The 20,404-nt window shown below is 37.6% G+C and overlaps 1 protein-coding gene across 19 annotated transcripts in view; it reads right to left on the reverse strand.

Annotated features, from left to right (window-relative positions):
- The window catches only part of ROBO2 (roundabout guidance receptor 2), a 1,084,545-nt gene that overhangs the window by 15,310 nt on the left and 1,048,831 nt on the right, over positions 1–20,404 (reverse strand). For 13 of the 19 annotated variants that reach the window (XM_035315365.1, XM_035315363.1, XM_035315379.1 and 10 more), the window contains 4 exons: positions 18,498–18,758; positions 15,080–15,288; positions 5,867–6,049; positions 982–1,152 (listed from right to left, as the gene is read on the reverse strand). In XM_035315365.1, coding sequence (XP_035171256.1) covers positions 982–1,152; positions 5,867–6,049; positions 15,080–15,288; positions 18,498–18,758 — 824 coding nt within the window. The remainder of the gene's footprint in view (positions 1–981; positions 1,153–5,866; positions 6,050–15,079; positions 15,289–18,497; positions 18,759–20,404) is intronic. The other 6 variants (XM_035315377.1, XM_035315371.1, XM_035315378.1 and 3 more) reach the window with 1 other exon arrangement.

Genomic DNA, 20,404 nt, shown 5'->3' on the forward strand with positions numbered 1-20,404 from the left:
AGCTTCCATGGTCAAGCCAGTGTCAGGAGTGCCACTGAGGCAAGTGGAACAGTTGAGCTCTCAGAATCGCCCAGCCCTGTACTCTGGAAGAGAGGTCAGCATGAGGAATGTGATCACGTCCCCATCTGCTCGGCATTACAGTTATCCTTGGTGGCTCCTTTAACACCATTTTCCATTTGCCTACTTGTCCCCTCTGATCATTTCAATGCTTACAGTGACCAGTTGGATCAGAAGAGAAGAGGAGGAGGTAGCCAGCTGGCCACCTTCCTATCCAGCCCTCCTCAAAGAGTAACAGACAGCAACTGCATCTTTTGCCAAACTCAAGATGGGGTAGACAAAGATAATAGAAAGCTGAGCTGATCTTAGTGATTAGAAGAGCAGAGCAGACACACCTGAAATTTCTAGATTGAAAGCGGTAGTAAGAGAGAAATGCAGATGTCAAAGAGGAAAACAAAGTCACTGATGTCAGTGAATTTCAGGAATGAAGCAGGACAGACAAGATGTGAGGCAGAATCATGCCTCACATGAAAGTGTGGCACGTATTATTATTGCTGTGGGTCACTATAAAAAACAGAACAAACCAAACAGAGTACTGTGGACTGGCTGCACGTTTCTTCTTAGGAATTCACTATCTGCTGCTAGTGCTGATGGTGGCTACTTAGATTTAATGTAAAATTACCCATGGGTCATGTTTTAATGTCAACCCATACAGTTATTTTCTCATAAGATTTATACTGAAAAAACTTAGAGATGCTGACTAGTTCAGAGCTGAAACAAAGAAAAGCTCCTTGAAGAGTCACTTAACTAGGCTCCACACTGCTAGTGCTGCAATACTGCCAACATGACAAGCTGGGGACCCTATTTTACAGAACAAGTAATTCACGGTAATGGACATGCCTTAAAAGAGAGCTTTATGCTTCTCCATTCTGCACACCCGCTTGTTGCAGCCCATCACCAGGGGTTCCCCACCACCACACTTACCGTCTGTTATTCCCTCCCTACGATGAGGCAAGGGGGGTTGGTCCAACCGGCCTCCCTTGTGTTTTTTAGTGGGCCTCGGCCTCTGACTCTGATTGACAGCTCCACTGGTGTTGCTGTCAGTAGAAAAAGGACTGCTTGGCCGAGGTCTCTGAGAGGAAGGGTATGCTTTGCCTAGAAAAAGAGAAACCAAATGAAAAAAAAATATATTATTGACTTGAAACAGGCTGTTGTTCTATTAATGTCTGTTATGAAACATTAAATAGGGTCTAACTCTCAGAGGCAAGCAAGTGTCCCCACGAGGTACCTGCTGATGACAATTGCTTAAACTACACTACAAGTGAAGTGAGAAACTTGGCATTCTTTTGTCTTTACTTTTATAATTAAAGTCATTCCATCTGTTGTGCTAAAACTACTGCACGCCATGAAACTCCTACCTGCTCTGCGTTCAGAACAGATGTGTCATAACAACTCCTCAGCCTTCAGCAGGGAAGGAAAACAGTTCTGCAATCATATCAAATTTATCTCCTCCTGCCTTCCACCTTCACGTTTGCTGAGCCAGATTCTCATTTTAGGGGCTCCCACGTGCATGGTATATCTGGAGTAACTCCAGTGAGATAAACATTACTGGTTTTGCAAACTATGTAGCAGTGCAGCTTTGTATAATTAAGGGCTCTCTTCTCTTGAGAAATAAAGATGGAATTTAAAAGGTAAAATTTTCCTGTTCATTTTCTGTATTTTGTGTGTTTAAATACAATGCATTCTGAATGCATTTATTCCTCAGATGTTTTGATACGTAGACTAAACAAACTACATGATTTCTCTTTTAAAACCATCTTTGATGCTGTTCTATGGAGTAGGTCATGATAAGTATCACAGCAGAAACTGCAGTAGCACAGTTCATTTACTCCACTTCTTATTTTGATATTTTTATTCAGTTAACGTAACTAGGCTTGTTCATTACTTAATATTTGAGAAAACTAAGTATCACTGACTTTCCCCCCCACCTCCCCTTTTTTTTTCTTTCTGTATGTTGTCCTTACCAGCATCTCAGTGCTGTTAACGCTTTAATTTGTTTAGAACTTGTATATAAAATTATTACTTTCTTTAACCTCCTCTGCAGGGGAAAGCTTATAAACCAGTCAGAACTTCTGCTCTGTCAGTGCAAGTATAGGTCCAAATACTCTGAGATTTGGTGGAAAGTGACAAAATGGCTGTTTGTTGTTTTTCTGATCAACTGTTCCTAAGCTATGTAGCTGCTTTATCTTCTAGTTAACTTAGACCAGAGCCTATCCTCCTGTGAGTTACATTTTTTCATTAAAAAACTTAAAAGAGACAAAATTCTGGAAGAGGCATGTTTGCATGCATTGTAACAGACACGCTTACTTCCAGCATGCCACCACATACAACTGGATTTAGATAAGCCTAACCAGGAGTAAAATGCTACCTACTATACTATTTTAAATATTCTCACTGCAATAAGAGGGCAAAGTGAAAAATGTAGCCATAGTCTAACATGCTACTTAGCATTAATAAGTCCATGTTAGAATAACACCTCTGTATTTGACTTCAGATTTTTTCTGACTACCTAAGGCCTGATCAGTTATCTTCTGATTGATGTGCACCCTTAGGAGGACCCTGCTTTTAGGCTGGCTTGCCTCCCAGCTGCATGTCACTGCCAGAGGTCACCACATTTGAACCATTCACACGGACTTTTTGTAACTCTTCTGCCGAAAAAAAAAAAAAAAAGCAAATTGAACTTAAAGAATATGAACAGTATGCCTTTGATAACCTGGCTCATTTAAACTGAAATGGGTTGCAGAACGCCCACCCAAGCAGCTAATTCTGGAGATGGGAGAAAGCAGTAATAAGCATTTGGGCTGAAGGCTGGAAACACCAACCTCTATAGCTGGCACAGCTGCAGCCAGACAAAGACAAGTGATCAAGCCCTTGTTTCATAGATAAGGATAAAAGAGTAGATGAACACAGACGAAATATCAAAGATCTTGTTTAAAAACACAAAAAAAAAAAAGAAAAAGAAAAAAAAGGAAAAAAAAAAAAAAAAAGGACACTAATGTAAAGAAATTCAGATTTTAGCCTGAAATTCCATCCTAGCTCACATTTCGCTACACAGACATTTTGTAAAAATAAACTTGCAACATCCAAGCACAACTAGTCAGTGCTGGATGAAGAACCTTCACACTTATTCTCTTGAGTAAAGAAATGTGATTATTAATTCAGAAAGTTGGTTTGGAAAAAATATATACACTAAAAACTCTCTCTTTTATCCCTCCATGAAAATGAAGGAAAATAAATAGCACTGACCTAAATCAGACATGGGGCAAATACAGATGGTGTGAGGGCTCCCAAAACACATCTTTCAATGCACCTAATATCTGATAACAGCATTTTATTTTTGTATGCAGCCCTTCCAGGAAGAACTGCTGAGCAGCGTCAGATTCTACAGCAGATTTAGTGTGTGCAAATGAAGACAAGGATGAATCCCCTAATTCTTGATTTAATTTCCCATGGGTGTTAAAAGGAAAACTGGCTGAACTACATTGGCAAATCATACAATGGTTTCTGGAAAATTGAATCAAAGTGTCTTGCAGGAGAGACGCCCTGTGCTTGGATTTACAAGAGCCTTTTATGCTTGGCAATCAAACACACCCATGTGAGGCTATCAAGTTGGACTTCTCCTTTCACATCAGTGAGAATATTTTACAGCTGTTTTGAAGGGAAGAAAATAACTGTCCCAACTGCAAAGGAGTAAAGAGTCTGGAGCTTCAGTTTTCCTCCAGAGCAAGGAACAGAAATAATTCTGCTGCTACTCCACTGCAAAACACCATTTTGCACTATGAAGGATTTACTGTGGTACAGCAGATCCATAATAGGCAGGTCTGATTGATCACACTGCCCTGGGAGGTATCATATCATAATGAAACTACAGTAAGCCTTGTGGAGTTGTTTCCATTTGCTGATATTTTTGTGGGGGAAAAAAAGGGAGGGCTGTTTCCTTATAGGTGCTTTCTGTTTCACTTTAGCCTCTGGATCATTAAGAGAATAAAAAGGCAATAAAAAGGCAGCCACAACAGTAGAATACATTTTTGTACCCTAAACTCTAATAACCTATCCATGGAGTTACATGTAAGTGCTCAGTTTAAGTGCATTTGTGACCTAATTAAGCTAAGAAAATATAACTGACAAGAGAGCTCTCATCCCATTCTTGCAGATTGCATTTACATACCTATGATAAGAAATCATCTTTAAAAGTGTCTCTGTGTTTGTATGCCCATATATTTTCATTATGTGCATGTTTGTGGTGGAAACTGTACTTCTCAGAGGGACTGAAACAAGTGGCATTAAGTTGGGGTGAAACTTTGCATTATTTTTATCGAGGCCATAAAGAACACAAAAATCAAAAGGTCAGGAAGGATATGCTCCTTTCATTCAAGACTGTTTAGGAGACTCTTCAAGCAAAACACTAATTTTAAGTTATTGTTTCACCCCATTTGCCTGTAGTAGATGGCTGAAGATTTACATCAGCCTTTCTTTTCTTTTTATTTAAATGACACGACAAATTTACTCAGTCAATGTCCCACTATTCGAAGAAATAAATGAGTAAATGAGTAAATATATTTTTATCAGTAAAATAGCCAGATTCTAAGGATGATTATGTCCAACCAAGCTCAATGGGAAAGGTCTCAATGATTTTTAAAAAAGCTGGAATTTCACCCTGTAGTTTGTTGGTGGCAAAGGACCATGGATTCTTTTCTTCATTCCTAAAAGGCAGTGTTTGTGATGAAGTCATTGTATGCAGAAAACCAGCAGTTATCATCCCTATCATTTGGAAACATTTCTCCTGAATGCACATATTTTACTGAAGGATAGACTTTATACAAGACAAATAATAAAAAATTTTAAATGATAGGAATATTATGGGAACTGTGGGTAGGAATAGGAAGAGAGAGTATAACAAAAGATATGATCCAAATTCATACTTTGCTGTTAGGTTGTTTGGATTTAAATAATTAGGTATTTTGCTATTTCAATAAGACTGAGCAAATGCAAACATATTCTTTGTAACAAATATTTAAAAGTAAGGTTTTCTGCTTTTTTCTTTTTTTTTTTTTTCCTAAAAATAAAACAAGGAGCTTTAAAACTATGAACAAAATTATATTTACTTTTCATTTGTTCATTCCAGAAGATAAGATTGATTGTTTTCAAAAGTAGTAGCCATTTTACCTGTGTTACATTTAACTTGGCTAATTCAGTTGGCATAATTAAAGTTAAATTTAATCAAAATATAATAACTTATTGAATTAAATATTTTTAAAGCCAGCTGATTGAAAATACTTTTAAACAGTTCATATTGTTAATAAAAAAAGCACACCATTCCACCCCCATGCTTAGAAAAACTTCACAGAAAAATACATTTATTTTTTTTTTTTTTTTGCAGGAAGATGCAACAGAAAAGCAGAGATGGAGATAACAGTTTAAATGTGATTTTCATCATTGAAAATGTAAATGATTGTGAGGAGACATTGCAGAAATGAAATCATCAAAGACTGCATCACAGAATTAGTGATCTCTTCACTGAAATATTAAACAGAGCATATGTCAGTAAATTTATAGAGGAGTCAGCATAAAGAGAAATAGCAGCAGACTAGAGGTGCTGATTAGAAGCTTGTGCTATTCATTTCTTCAAGTGACTAAAATGAAACATAATGTAAGGTTTCATTTAAAATATACTGATAAAAATATCTCCATCCACCTTACTACATGCATGTTAGACAAATGTGAAGTGAAACGCAGGTTCACTGAAAAGAAGAGAAGAACAGGCAGAGACACCCTTCATGCAGAAAGCATCAATTTTGAGTCTACAAACCTGTTCTTGTCAGGCTGGTTCCATCCAGCCTAAAACCAGCTTTATCTGCTGCTGCAACCAGTGCTTGTGCAAAACTGCCGCTGGTAAAGATCGAGTCATCTGAGGAGCTACCTACACTAGATCTATGACTAGAAAAGTTACGGTCCTCATCAGACGCAGAACCCCATCCATTTACCATTGAACCTAAAAACAAATGTAGGGGTCTAGTGAGTTGTACACATTTGATATTTTTTTGATCATCTAAAGCTTATAGACTGACTTAATATGTTTTTTCTCAAAAGGAAACTCAAAGTTACTTTGACAACGCTTCGTACAAAAGAGCAGTATTCATTTAATGGTTAAAGACCCATTTAATATGTCCTTTCTCAACAGGAAACCCAAAGTTTATTTGACACAACTTGATATAAAAGAGCACTATCAAAACTAAATGGGATCCCACTCATAGCTTGTTCCATGTAGCTTTCATCCTGTAAACAAAATGATACATATACTCTACAAACATGACAGTTCTATTAATTTTTTTTTAAAGTTAGTATATTTTCCCTGAGAATGAAATTAATACTTTTTTTTTTTTTTTTTTTTACTTGACTTATTTTACAACAGCATCTAGTTCAATATTTGCAAAATGAAGTCTTAATTTAGGACAGCACAAGTGTATGTCTCAGCAGATATGGCTGAAGTCAGACATAGGCTTCAAAAGCTATCCTGAACAAGACCAGCATTATGTCATTTTCTCAAACAAACCTTAAAACAGATGAGCAATCTTAATGGCCCAAACAAAATTGATGTAAGGCAGTTAATTCTGGGGGATTAAAATTTCCTTTTTAACAGGTTAGAAATAGACATTCAAGAGCAGAGCAAATATACACTCAAAATGAATACTGAGTCACTCAGTGAGCCATACCTTCTAGTTACACAGATTACCACCACTGCAGGAGAGGAAAGTGATAACAACATCATAAAAATGGAGACAGAAAAACAGATACCAGTGGGAAAAAAAAAAAAAAACAAAAACAAAAGAAATATAGAAATCTTGACATAATTAAAATGTGAAGAGCAAAACACTGAGGGAAGGAATCATATTTTACTCTTCACTTATATTTTTTTATTTTTTTCAATGCACAAAGGACCTATCAATAGTACAAAATGTATTTTCTGAAGTCATCACTGAGTTCAAGTTTTTTGGAAGTACTGAAATTCTCTTTCTTTTGAGGTTACAGATGGATTTGATGGCGTTTTGTACTTTGAAAATCATGCATAAATATCACTGGATAATTCTACAACGTGCAGTGGAAAATGAGGCAAAGAATATGATATGCAGCTAGCACCAAATACCTAGCTTTGCTCCAGGAACAGGGCAGCCTCACTTATTAGTTACCAAATCCAGTTAAAGTACAAAGCTACCACACTGCTTTTGGGACCTAAGTTACCACATGGCATTGCACAGCACCATGTAGACATAGAGTATTATTGCTCTGAGATGGCACAGGTTCCTCTTCATCTTATAATACCTGAAGGCTGCTTTTTAAAAAGTGGTGTACATATGTTGAGAAAAATCCCAGTGAACCAATGAAGATCTGCAGAGAACCAGTTTTCCAAAATATGACAACACATGGGAAGATACATAATGGCCTTGACTTTACTATTCAGTAAGCACAGGTGAATTTATGTGAATATACATAAGATGTACAGCAGTATAAGTCATGGTCTTCAAAGCTCTTTTAATATTTGTACAATAAATTATTATTTTGTTTGAAATCGTTAACTAGTAAATCAATGCTGACCCACTTAATAGAACCAAACTGATAGGCTAAATAGCTATATATATAACTACATACATTATGTAAAATATAAAATATACTGAAAAAATAAGAAATGAGTACAATAAATGAATACTGAAATTTAGTCTGTAACATGCTGCATCAAACAGCCTGAGAACAATGGATTATTTTGTGATGTGGCAGTGACTGAATCTTTTAATGTCATCAAAGTGGTGGGCTACAATAACAAAAGTCCATACACTCCTAAGATACAAGAAAATAAACTAACTGAAGAGGTCTATGGAGGTCTGACAGGCAGAAAGTGTGTTAAGTGCAACAGAGTGACAGGGTTTGATTCTGCTTGCCAGGAGCACACAAAGAATTGTTATTTTCCAAACAGACTCGACCTGATCGAGACAGATGTAAGGAAGCCTAGATAACAGCAAGGGAAGGCTAAAACTGAATTTCCTCTGAGAAGACAGTTTCTGAACTAACAATCAAAGTGTGATAGAACATCATAGAGAATGGAGAGTAAAAAGTCTTAGTAAGAGTTTCCGATAGTGTATGAAAAGACATACTAGAGATAAAACACTTCATGCAGATGTAAGAAAATTAAATGCTATAGCTGAGGACATTTTCAAACAATTGCTTATCAACACATCCTGCAAAATATGTAAGCACAAGCTGAAACATAAAATATGATTAGACTTACAGATATCAAAGATATTCAGGTGCTGAAAATTTACAATGTATTTTGTTAGTTTCAGGGCCCAGGGGTTTTATATGATTCTTCTCTCCATGTAGATGCATATGGAAATGCATATTGAATAGAGTATGCATGAATATACATAGGTTTCTAATACACTGGAGGACCTTTTAAAGGTAATTAAGGTTGAATTTCCATTTGCTTACATTGCTTTGTCCATTTGCTAACCAGCCACTGAGCTGTTGCATAACATATAATACATGTGATCATTTGGATGGGACACTTTTAAGGTGTATCTAGGAGGAGTTGTTATTTTTCATCTGCTCTTAGAAGGGCGCAATCCAGCTGAAAAAAGAGTTCACATTTTAAGTATGAAATATACTTAAAATCTGCAAATGTCCATAATGCTCTGTCCAATGCGTGTGCATACATCTCTCTCTTTACGTACTCACAGCCATGTCGGGTTTTCTTAACAACACCAAAATGTTAATTATCAGTAGAGCGTTGTCCTCAGACTGCCAGTTTTTCAGGCTAACTCTCTAGACAAGCCCTGTTCCTGACCTCCTCTGCACTCCCATGGACAGCAAGCACCAACAGGCGCTCTGCTTATGTGTCGCTTCCCCTTCGCCGTGCCTCCATCAGCTGCATGAGGAGGCAGTGCCTGTCAGGCTGGAAGCATGGCTCAATTCTGGCATGGACATGAGCTATACTGGATGAGGACAACAATGCAGATGACAACTAAAGCAAACAATGACATGACTTCTGGTTGCTGGGCCACCTGCAGACTGCAAACTGAAGCAAAGATCTTCGTAACTGCTCAAGTCAGCAAGCTGTCATCATCCACAGCTGTGTGTGACCAGGCGGCTAACCCAGTAAATTCTCATTATTTCCACTCATTCACACTGCCCATGTTTGCCCTCCAGGGGTGTGGACATGGCCAAGCTGGCACGGGCCTGCTGCAGCTCAGCCCAGGCCCCTCAGGCCACCACGTAGCTGTGTTCACCTTGTGCACATGGGGATGCCTTCTCTAATGGCGTCCACCAGACTCTTGTTTTCCCAAATCAGATGCACATTTGTTTCTCTCTGAATAAAGGCAGGATAAGAGATGCTGACATCCCTTTCAGATCAACTATGCATTTGCAAATGGAATGAAATAGGCTTTTAGCGTCTCCTTTACATGCAACTCACTATGTGTTCTCCAAGAGCACATTTGAGTTTTTACGCTTTCTGGCAACTGTAAATTTTACTCTTGCTGACAGCAGCAGTAAATGCTTTATGTGGAACAAAATCAACTCTGTGAAAAGTTGAACTCTGTTTTCTTGCTCCATAAAATATCTCCTGGTGCTAACGCAAACAGAAAGCTTCTTTGCTCTCAGGGAAAGGTAGGGGGACTTGAGGTGCTAGCTTCTTGTAGGCTGCACAGTACAGCTTTTAGTGGTGTTTTGCCTACAATAAAAACTATTTTTCTTTGCAAGATGTATTCTTGCTTTACTTTAGCAAAAAATAATTAAAAAAAAAAATCTAATGCACTTGTGAAATAAAAGCTGTTCACAACAAACCTAACATCTCTGAAAATTCCATTTGGTATTCTTCTGATACACAAAACTCTACATGCATGCTTAAAGTTAACAACCGATGTTAACTGGGACTTGTATGGGCATGCTTATGTGCTTTCCTTTATAAGACCATTAAGCACATGCTAATGTTAAGTAAGGCCCATATTCCTCTGCAGGTTTTTTGATGGAACAGGACCAGACTGCTCAGGTTTGTGAGGTGTGGATGAAGTCCCCGGGGGCTGATGCTACTCCAGCTGAAATCAGTTACAGAATTCCTCTAGCCATTGACCTCTTTGGTCATGATTATAAAGAAGGAATGACCAGTAATTTTAGTGGAAGTGATGAAATAACAGGGGGCAGTAGTCATTGTACCATTAGAATAAACATGAATAATGGAAACTCCTGAATGCAGAATAAATGTGATCATACTTCAAAAATTCAGCTTGGACTTATACTTTACATTATACTTCCCCAGAGAAGTCCCAAATATTAAATGTATACAACTAAAATAAACCATTATTATTTGAAATTTTTTATGTGGGGATAGGAAATTCTAAATAAATGGAGTCAAAACACATATACATATTTGGCACTTTAGAGGCCCAACCATAATTAATGTCCTTCATAACCATTTAATGAAAAATGAATTTATGCCACTTAGCCAAATTTATTTGTGTTTGCATTTTCAATCTTTTTAGATTTTTTGGTTTCCATATTGCTGAAAGGCACAAAAAAATCTCAAATTTATTCAAGCTGTTAGAAAAGAAATGCACACAGAACATTAAGTAGTTGCTCAAATGTTGCTGAGCTGTAAAATACTATGATAAAGTGGCATCTTGCTGTGTCTCAATTACTTCTTCAGCACTAAAATTAATTTATGATCAGTCATCAATTCATTTACATGTCGTTTTATGCTAAATCCATCCTTGCTGATGAATGCATATCCCTAGATCCATTAAGCTAGAGTAAAGTCTGTGCTTTATAATATGACCCTGCTAATTGTTGCATTACCATTTTTATGAGATACAAAAACTAGAAGTTTCCTATTTTCCGAGCACATATTTAATGCATGATACACATTCTTCCTATTAAATGCAATCTGTCTGCTTATAAAATAGAATCTTCTGCAATAGGCATCCCTAACCAAGTCAATACAAATACTGAACTCTGACATGGTAAAATATGGCTCACAAAAATGATTTTGTGTAATTTCCAAGAATTATTCCATTTGTGCTCAGACACAATGAATGAACAACTTTTCCATACAGACAGTGATCACTGATTCTTTTAATCAAGACCAAAACATGCCAAATAAGTGACTTTTTTCCTTACTGAGCTATATAACCTATAGCAATCTTTATAATTTCAAATCTTGATAATTTTATTAAGAAAAAAAAAAATGTTTTTCTATCTGTATGCAATGGCACTCGTTACAAGAATATCCCTCTGCTTCTATTAGTTTATATCAGCCAGGGAGGAAGAGGGCCTGTTCTAATTTCCATGCTAGTTAATGGGTGTATCTCTACCCTTGGTAAAAACGCACTAGGACTGAACTACTAACTTCACTGGTGGAGCTGGGGGAGGAAAAGATAATGGGAAGACTAAAGAAGCCCCCTAACAGCATTAATTTGATCTAACAAAACCTAGCGTTCTTCTGTCATTTCATTAGGAAAAAAAATAAGTTCATATATTCATTATAAGCAATTAAGTCTATAAATGTAGAATAATATAAGACTCTTCATGACCATTCATGCCATAATTCTCCACAGCAATTCATTATAAAGGTAAACACTAAAAATAAGCAAAAGAAAAAGCGCATTTCAATGTGTCTGTGAAAGCAAAAAGAACCCTAAATGATTGTGAACAAAAAGTCAAGTTAGCAGAAGTTTTACAGCTGCTTTTCAGCTGTTGTTGTTTGTTTGTTTTGTTTAGTCTTTAAATCCAAACTAGGAACTTAGTATCCTAGCAAACTAGTTTGGGAACAAATCAAAATATTGACTTTGATTTCTTATTCCATTCTACAAACATCCAAACCTAAGCTGCCCTCTTTGAATTTTCTTTGCAATATCTGAAAAATATTAAGATACAGTTACTGTGTACTCCTCCTTTCTGTTCACTCTGTTAGACGTGTCAGTGTTATGCTTCTGCCACCTGCAAAGAGAAAAGCTTAATAACGCAGATTAAATCCCTGTCTGAATCTTCAGTTAGCTGTAACTAAAACTCAAGAGCCTGGAAGGCAATTTGACTTTTAAGCAGTTTATAAGAGCAACACTGTGGTTTCAGAGAAATTTAGCAGTCTGAGCTCGGTTCACCCAGTGCCAGTGTTTCCCCACTGAGAATCCCATGTTTGGCATTGGATGAAAACCTCAGTCTCAGCTCAGCCATGAAGAACAAAGTACCGTTGCACTCCTGGCGTGGGTGTCTTCGAGCCATCGCTGAGGCGTGCTAACAGTGAGGAAACGCATCCTGCTCATTGTACAGCAACTCTATTCTGGGGAAGTCTCAACTGAGGAATGCCAATCCAGTTTTACTACAAGCACTACACTCACAGAACATGTTTAAAAATATACAGAAATATTGCTTCTTCCAGGTTAGCTGTTCTCATTTGCCTCCATTTGTTTGATATAATGTAATGCTTAAAGAAGTGAAAATGTAGTAAATAGTTTCCTAGGAAGGTGCTGGTTTAAATCATCAAAAACCCAATGAAAAGAAGAAGCAGATTGTATTATCTCAGTTAAAAAAAAAAAAAAAAAAAAAAAAAAAAAGTTCTTCTACAGTATTCTAAAAGCAATCAAGTTAAAGAATGAGAAACAGCTTAGAAACAATGGATGCAATTTGTTTTATACCCTCCTTAACACTAGTAAATGCAACCTGGACAGGTTAACAGAAACAGATACACAAAATTAAAATTCTCCTTTAAAACAATTCCCCCAAGTAAAACAAGCAATTTCCTTCTGCCTACTAATAAAAAACAAGCCCAGCTCAGAAAATTAAGGTTTTGCCCACACAGTAACCGAGGAAAACAGACACTTTCTTATTATGAGAGTTTGCGATTTTATAGATTATTTAGACTAACTTGCTGGATGTATTTTGCCAAGGCTATAGTTTCCTAATTGTTTTAAGCCGATGTAAGTGTTGGCTATAAGCTATTGGGGAAGCCTGTCATTTTGCTTGCCTTCTGGCTGCATAGCCCCCTCCTGCAGTGCTGACAAACACATTGCCATGCAGTGAACCAGATCAAGGAACAGATCCAGCCAGGAATTAAACAAGCAAAGGAAAAAGCAAAAGAAAAACCTTAATTTTCAGCTGGATGAAACAACATCAAAAAGGTGGTAGGGACAAGTGGGTCTGCACTTAAATAACCTTACATACAAGCTCAGTCTACATTACCAGGTTCTGCCCAATTTCTTCCAAAGAAAGAAACAAACAACAACAAAAAACCACCAGCAGGTTTTTAACATTTCAATAATTAAGTAACATTTTTAATTAAGAAAATAAGCTTGAATGTAATTTATAAAAACATAAACTGCAATGAGCACAAAATTCCTTGAATTGGAGCAGAAATACAGCTGTTCCTTACTTTGCACTAGGTAGGCTGGTCCAAAATATTAGGTGAAAATGTAAATGTTCAAAACACTCATTTTCTGATTTACGGATATATCAACACCAATACATACCAAACGGAAAATATATAGCAACCTGATGATTTATTTATTTCTGTATTACCAGTGCAAAAACCCTTACTGCATTCCTAATGGAAAGGTTTCTGAGCCACTAGTGAGATATGCAAAAATATGCAGAATTATAGCCTGAAGGAGATTATACTAGAAATTCAAGCAAAGTGACTTAACATACTCATGCACTAATAAGTTAACCTTCAGAATTCAGGGATTTAAACTTTAACTCCACAGCCTTCAGTTGGATCCGGATTTCAAATTGCAGCATTAGAGCGACAGTTCCTAAGTCTTAATTAGATTGGCAAGCAGTCTGGCCCTAGGGTGAGGGAAAACCTGGAAAGTGGGATAAAGCAACACACTATTTAATTAACAAGGGAAAGGGAAGGAAATTATAGGTATTGATGTTCCATCACTGTCATATTCCTGCAGTGTTTTCAGAATAACAATGTTTAAATAAGGGTGCAAAATTTTTAGAATTTGTGAAGTCCACAAAAAGACAAAAATAAGCAGTGTTGTTGTAGTAATGTGTTATTGAACCAGTCTCCCTGCAGGTGCAGCTAACAACTAGCTTCCCTCCACAGAGATCAGAGACTGAAGAAGCATCCACCAGGCGTCATGAGCTGTGGACACTATGTACATTTGGGTCTATACAAAAGCTGTACATATACTTATACTTATACTTATACTTATAGAGATATACTACATTATAGAGAAGTCCAAGTTCAACCTGAAGGGAAATATGATGATGCCTGAAAAAGTTCATTGTGCCCATATAAAGTCTGTATTTTTAAAAAATATATATATATTTCCCTGACTATATTTTATCGACAGCAATTTTATTTATTCAGTTTCTGTATGTTAGGTTATCATACCCTTCTAGTTCCCCTTTGACGATCCCTGTTGTAACTTTCCAATGCATGCAAAGGGAGAAAAGCAGTGAAGGAATGTGTCAGAATAATTAAATATCTTCACAGAAAGGGAACAATTACTAAATTCAGCAATACAAAATAGGTTCAAAGTACACATTTTCCTACATAAATGTTATATTTACGCTACAAGCAAATGTTGTGCCGATCCAACTGTGCTTATTCTGAAGTCTTTTAACTTCCCTGTGTTCATCTGTAAAAGCATTTACCCAGCAAAATATCTGAAAGTGATTTAAGATAAAATTTTTATGCTGCTCCTGATTTTGAAATATATATTCCTAAGCTGAGGTCTTCCCCCTCCTTTTTAAGTAACCGACTTGCTTCTCCAGTAGAGTGAACTTTTCATGAAAGCTAGGATATAATTGAGTTTTCTTTCAAGTCTTTAAAGCTTTTTAAAATTCATGAATTTTCTTATCATTTTGCAGCAAAGTATTTTCAAATCCTCCTTTAACTTTAGTGTTTAATATTAACACATTTTAAATGTTACAGAAATAGAGTGGAATAAATTTTCACTTAAAAAGTGTTTGATTAATGATGTTTTTTACTGTGAGGAACAAGCTGGTGTCAATGTTTAGTGTGTTTGGTTACCTGTCACAGAGCTGTCTAGGTTGTCCATACTGGAGCCTGGAGTATGCTCTAGACCTCTCAGTGGCCTGCTGATTTCTACAGTTTCTTCTTCAATATCATCCTCATCATCATCTGGAACATCTGTTTCCAAGTCTGAGATAAGGTTTCCAGATACATATCCTAGAGGCGGAACTGGAGCCTGAGGAGGTTGTGTATTGCTTTGGATATGCCTACACAAACAAACAGGAAAACAGCATCAGAACAAGTGAGACTTTGTACCCCATGGTCAACAGAAGATCAGACTCTCAGTAAGTCCTCACGCAGATTTACAAAATATGCCTGTTAGGTCAAACTCGAGAAAAGTCAGTCCAGTTATTCACCACAGCAGAGTACCTGTGCACTTTCCAATATTAAATATACATCCCCTCCTGTAACACAGGGAAGGTCAAGATCGTCCTTTAACAGGTGAGGAACTGATGTACCCAGAGACTACATAAATCATGTAGGAAGTCCACAGAAAAGCACAATTCTGAATCCCAACCTAGTATAGAAGTGTCTCAACCAACTTTCCACCTTGCAAATCACACATTTGAGCCAAAATTAAATTTTGCTCCTTCTGCTAGAACAGACTCAATGGTCATATGGAAAACTCACCCTCAAGAGGAGGAAATGACCAATAGGGCAGAATAAATTTTGAAGTCCAATGAATCCATCAACAGTAAAGACTTTTTATTTTGCTTAATTCCAAGTAGTCTAATTGATTTATTTCCAGCAGTATTAGGGCATGCATGCATGAAATTACTGCATGCAGCAATCACAATTTTAAAAAGGAAAAAACAAAGATAAAAAACACCCAACCTAAATAGCCAAAGGCAAGCACTGGGCTTGGATTTTTACTTATGTGGTCTCTGAGACTCTAGAGAGGAGAAGAACAACCATCAGCTTTCAATTCTGCTTTTAATGTGACTTTTGTCACAGCACTGCAGGTACACAGCAAGCTGTGCCAGGGGACCCAGATGTGACTGCCCTTGGCATAGGAACACAGACGGGACTTGATTTCACTAGCTGAGCCTTGTGGGAGCCCTTGGGGGGCTATTCATAAGGTGCCGTGACCTGATGCCAATTGGCAGAAGGCTGGATGGGGTCCAGGACTCTGCTGGTCTTCTGCTTGGTTACCAGCATACCAGAAAAAATCGCAACTGTCACCTGTAAGGCTACCTAGATCTACTGTGTTTTCACTGACCACTTGGTGCTGTATTATTGCCTACACTTGATAAGCACAGTAATTCTTGCTATGCAAACAGTCTTTTTTCATAATGTAAATCTATTGGATTGGAGCATGTCATGGTAAATGTTATGTACCACTGGAATCTCTTTTCGCCTTCATGTGTAGGTTTTAAATTATTGCTTATCCTAAAGCTTATTTGCAGTGCAAAGGTTTTCTTTCTGATATACAGCCCCCTTCTGATTAACAGTTCCTGAATACTTTTCTCCCTGGACATCAGTGTCTTGGTTATGCAGTGTTCAAAACACTGTACAAAAGGGCACTATGATCTAACCCTCAATAAACAGTGTGATTAGTTCCTAATCAAGCAAAATACTTAAGTATATGCTTAATGTTAAGCATGTGATAGAACAATTGAAGTCAATTTCTCATGTACTTGTAGTTAAGCATATACTTAAGTGATTTGCTGGATCAAGGCCATAATCATTATGTACTTTTCCAGTAATCACTAATGTGCTCTTTCTCAAATTCCTAGTTGTCTGGTCTCTGCTGTTACTCCTACAGTAAGCTATCTGATAGGTCTCACCTTGTTGTTTCTTCCCTTTACACTTGAGAGGTTAACTTGTGAAAAGAAAATAATCTTCCTTCTCATTTACGAGAGTGGAGGACTTTCCACTGACTTTGAACAGCCTTCACTAGATCCTTTAACAGCATGGTGTGTCTTCAGCCAAACAATATCAAATCACTTCTATTTGCAGCTCCCAGTATTTACCCCAAAATCTACTGTAAGGTACTAGTATGCAATACAGGTTATTGCCTCTCTCTCTATATATATATATTTAGTTTCATGTACAATTAACTGTGCTCTTACACAAGAGTGATGTTAAAACCTGTATATTCCTAAATACATTATGAATGTCCCCAGTCGATTTTCATTTCTCCAAAAAGGGAGCAGGACCTGTCCAAAGCGAGAGGCTTTGCTACTGAGTTCAGCCACGCTATCCACTACCTGCAGTTTGCAGGGTGTAGAAAGTGTAACAGCTGCAAAATGCAGCAGCAATTGCCTGTGCAGATAGGGTGTGCATCTGCGTGCTGGTTCACAAGCCAGCCACCTTCAAGAGGCCAGGTTTAGCTGCTGCCTGGGATTTGGGTCTGTCCCACAGCAGGCTGAGCTCTGTGCTTGGCAGTGTGGCACTGCCGTGAGACCAAAGTACCCTGTTGATGGAGCGCAGATTGCAAACAAGCCTCCAGGCTTCAACGGTGTCCAGGGAAAACAGCTGGCTTTGATTTGGCATGGCCTGCCTACCTGCCTGGTCTATTTATGGTAGCTCAAGCTGAATAACTTTGTGGCTTTATTTACCAGTATGGAAAGCCTGTTTCTCACTGGCAGCGTGCCACTCAGTAACTATCTCTACTCCTGTCCTCTGAGAGTCTCGGGCTTTGTCTGGATATAAAAGTTTTTAAAGGACAACTGCCACTTAGGGAACATCCAGAGAGCAAATGACCTTCACCGCATCCCCATCTGGTGCAGACGACAAGTTCCTTTTCAGTCCCCAAAGAGACTGCTTCTGTTTGTTTTACAGGGGAAATGTTACTGTGATATTTGCTTGCTCTTCCCTTAAATAGGCATAAAGCACTCCGAAATGCAAGATCCACTCTGTAAATTCTAACAACTTCCTTCCTGCCATTTCTGTTTTTTCCCTATGAATCAGAAATTTTTGTGGTGTTTCAAAATACAGTCAGATTTACAAATGCTTCATTCTCATGTGACAAGGAATAAAATCTGCCACATTGCTATTTCAAGTAACTAGCATTATTTTATAACAGAAATTTAGGTCTCCAGTATTACTGAAATTCTTAAAAAAATCATGCCTTTTGCTAGCCTGAGAAGAGAGTACTGTGAACTGCGTAAAAGTTGTCAGTAGGTGGGTGCTAACTTCTCAGTTGCATATATGCAGAATTCCAGAGGAATATTATTTTCATGTGTTTTTAGCCAGGATTTAATATATTCCCATACATTATGGTTTCAAAAGCAACTACCAATGTTTAAGGCCTTTGCATTGTAGATACAGTTTTGCTATTTCTTCTTCTATCTTATGGTTTTGGAAACATTACTGACATTTGTTGAGCACAGTTGATGTTTATGCCACCAAGGAATAGATTATTATTATGCTTTCATTTCCCAAGCTGCCGGTGCCCCCTTCAAATATTTACCATGTCTGCTTTGCTATATCAAACTGGTAGGCCCTGGTTAATTCATCAAGGTGGGCTTGAAGCATTGGCTGCATCTCCTCTCGTGGAGAAGGCGTGAGGGTTGCAGTCGACTGTTGCCCAAAGGAGATGGCAGGTGATGAAGCTACTCCTCGCACAGGAGGTGTGGGAACACGATCATCATCTTCTTCAAGCTCATCCTCCATGCCCTGATGGAGGTAGGTCTGAACGGGCAAAGGCGGACACCAACCATCACTGTCATATCTAAAATAAAAACCAAGTAAACTTAGTATATATCAAATCTCAGCTCTGAGGTGCAGCAGAGGGTATACAGGATTTGTGTTACAGTTTGAAACCTGGCACACGTGAGATTTAACATTTATTGAAAATAGGGTCATAATTGCTTAAATCCTCCTTAGTGATTCCATTTAATATTTTCCCCACAACAACTTGAATAAGCTGTGCAACAAAAATAATTACATATCCATTATCACATTTGTTAATGGCAATAAAATAATGTTCCCCCACAATCAGCAACAAAAATGAACTAACTCACTTCCTGGATCATTAACCTAGGAGAATGTATTGATAATTGACCTAGACATGAAAATAGTAGCATTCTTAAAAGGCAGAGAGAGCTTTACACAGCTGCCCTTATGTGCTTCCTTACTCCTGCCTTCCACTTTATTTGTCTGTACACTATTTTTTTTTTAGTTTGTAGTTTAATATAAAGCCACCCTTTCCACATAAATTTTTGTCTTTCCACATAGTGTATAGGTATCTACTATGATGCGTAACACATTTATGTCCTAGCAGCACTGACCTTAGGATATGCTATGCCACAGTGCCAGCTGATAAGATACATCTAGTATGCATGTTGACAGCTCAGCCAGCACCCCACCTCCTAACCAAACATTCTTAGGACTTACCTAGACAGCGCTAAAGTTCTGGACACTTTCAATACACCTGCCCAAAGCAAATTCAAAGGTTAACAACCACCAGTGTCCTTCAATATTAAATTCCCACCTCACATATAAGAAATGTTCTAATAGGTATTACATTTTTTCTGGTTCCATTTTTGGTCTTACACTAAGGACGTAAAAAAGGAAGAAATACCTGATCAGGGATAGAAACAGACACTTTATAATCTTATAATCTTAAACTTGGTCGGTGATTCAATCCTTTCCTGTCTCTGTTCTTATCACAGACCTTTCAGTCTGGTGTTGTATTACAGTACCATCTCAGCATCCTGTCCCTGCATCACCCAAAACATGTAGGCCCTAGTGACTGTTGAAATACCCTGAGCATTATCTCCCCAGAGCAATTCCCTAATCTGAACACAACTTCTATTGTAAACAGCTCTGCTGACAATCACACCACTCAAATCTTCTGTCTGTTCTTCACTCAAGTCACACCACTGTCTGTTCTTCCCATCCTCAATACATCCACTCTGCAGTCCCTTGAGCATCTGCACACATTTCATAACTCCCAGTGTATTCCAAAATACCTCAGGATAGACAGCTCTTTTGAAAATACAAGCAGACAACCAAAAGCTCTTACAGCTCCTTCACTGTCAAATCATCTTGTACTCTAAAGGCCACTCCCCAAACATCATCTAAGTCACATCTTCTTTCCACCTTCAAGGACTACAGACAAGGTACACCCTTTTGTCTACAATACATTTAACCATACATTGAGTTATAGACTTAATTTCTCAAAGCTTTTTTAAGGTTTCTTATTTGGAAGGAATTACCAATTTACCAAAGAAAAATGAACCATAGCCTATTTTCTCATGTGAGGAGCTAGGTTACAAAAAGGCTGGGAACAGAGAAGTTTCATAACCTGTACCAAAACAGAAGATTGACTTTAAGCAAAAACAAAGGTTTCTAAAATTAACTAAAATTCTTTTT

This window comes from Oxyura jamaicensis, chromosome 1 (genome assembly GCF_011077185.1).
Source record: "Oxyura jamaicensis isolate SHBP4307 breed ruddy duck chromosome 1, BPBGC_Ojam_1.0, whole genome shotgun sequence".
NCBI classification, from domain to species: Eukaryota; Metazoa; Chordata; class Aves; order Anseriformes; family Anatidae; genus Oxyura; species Oxyura jamaicensis.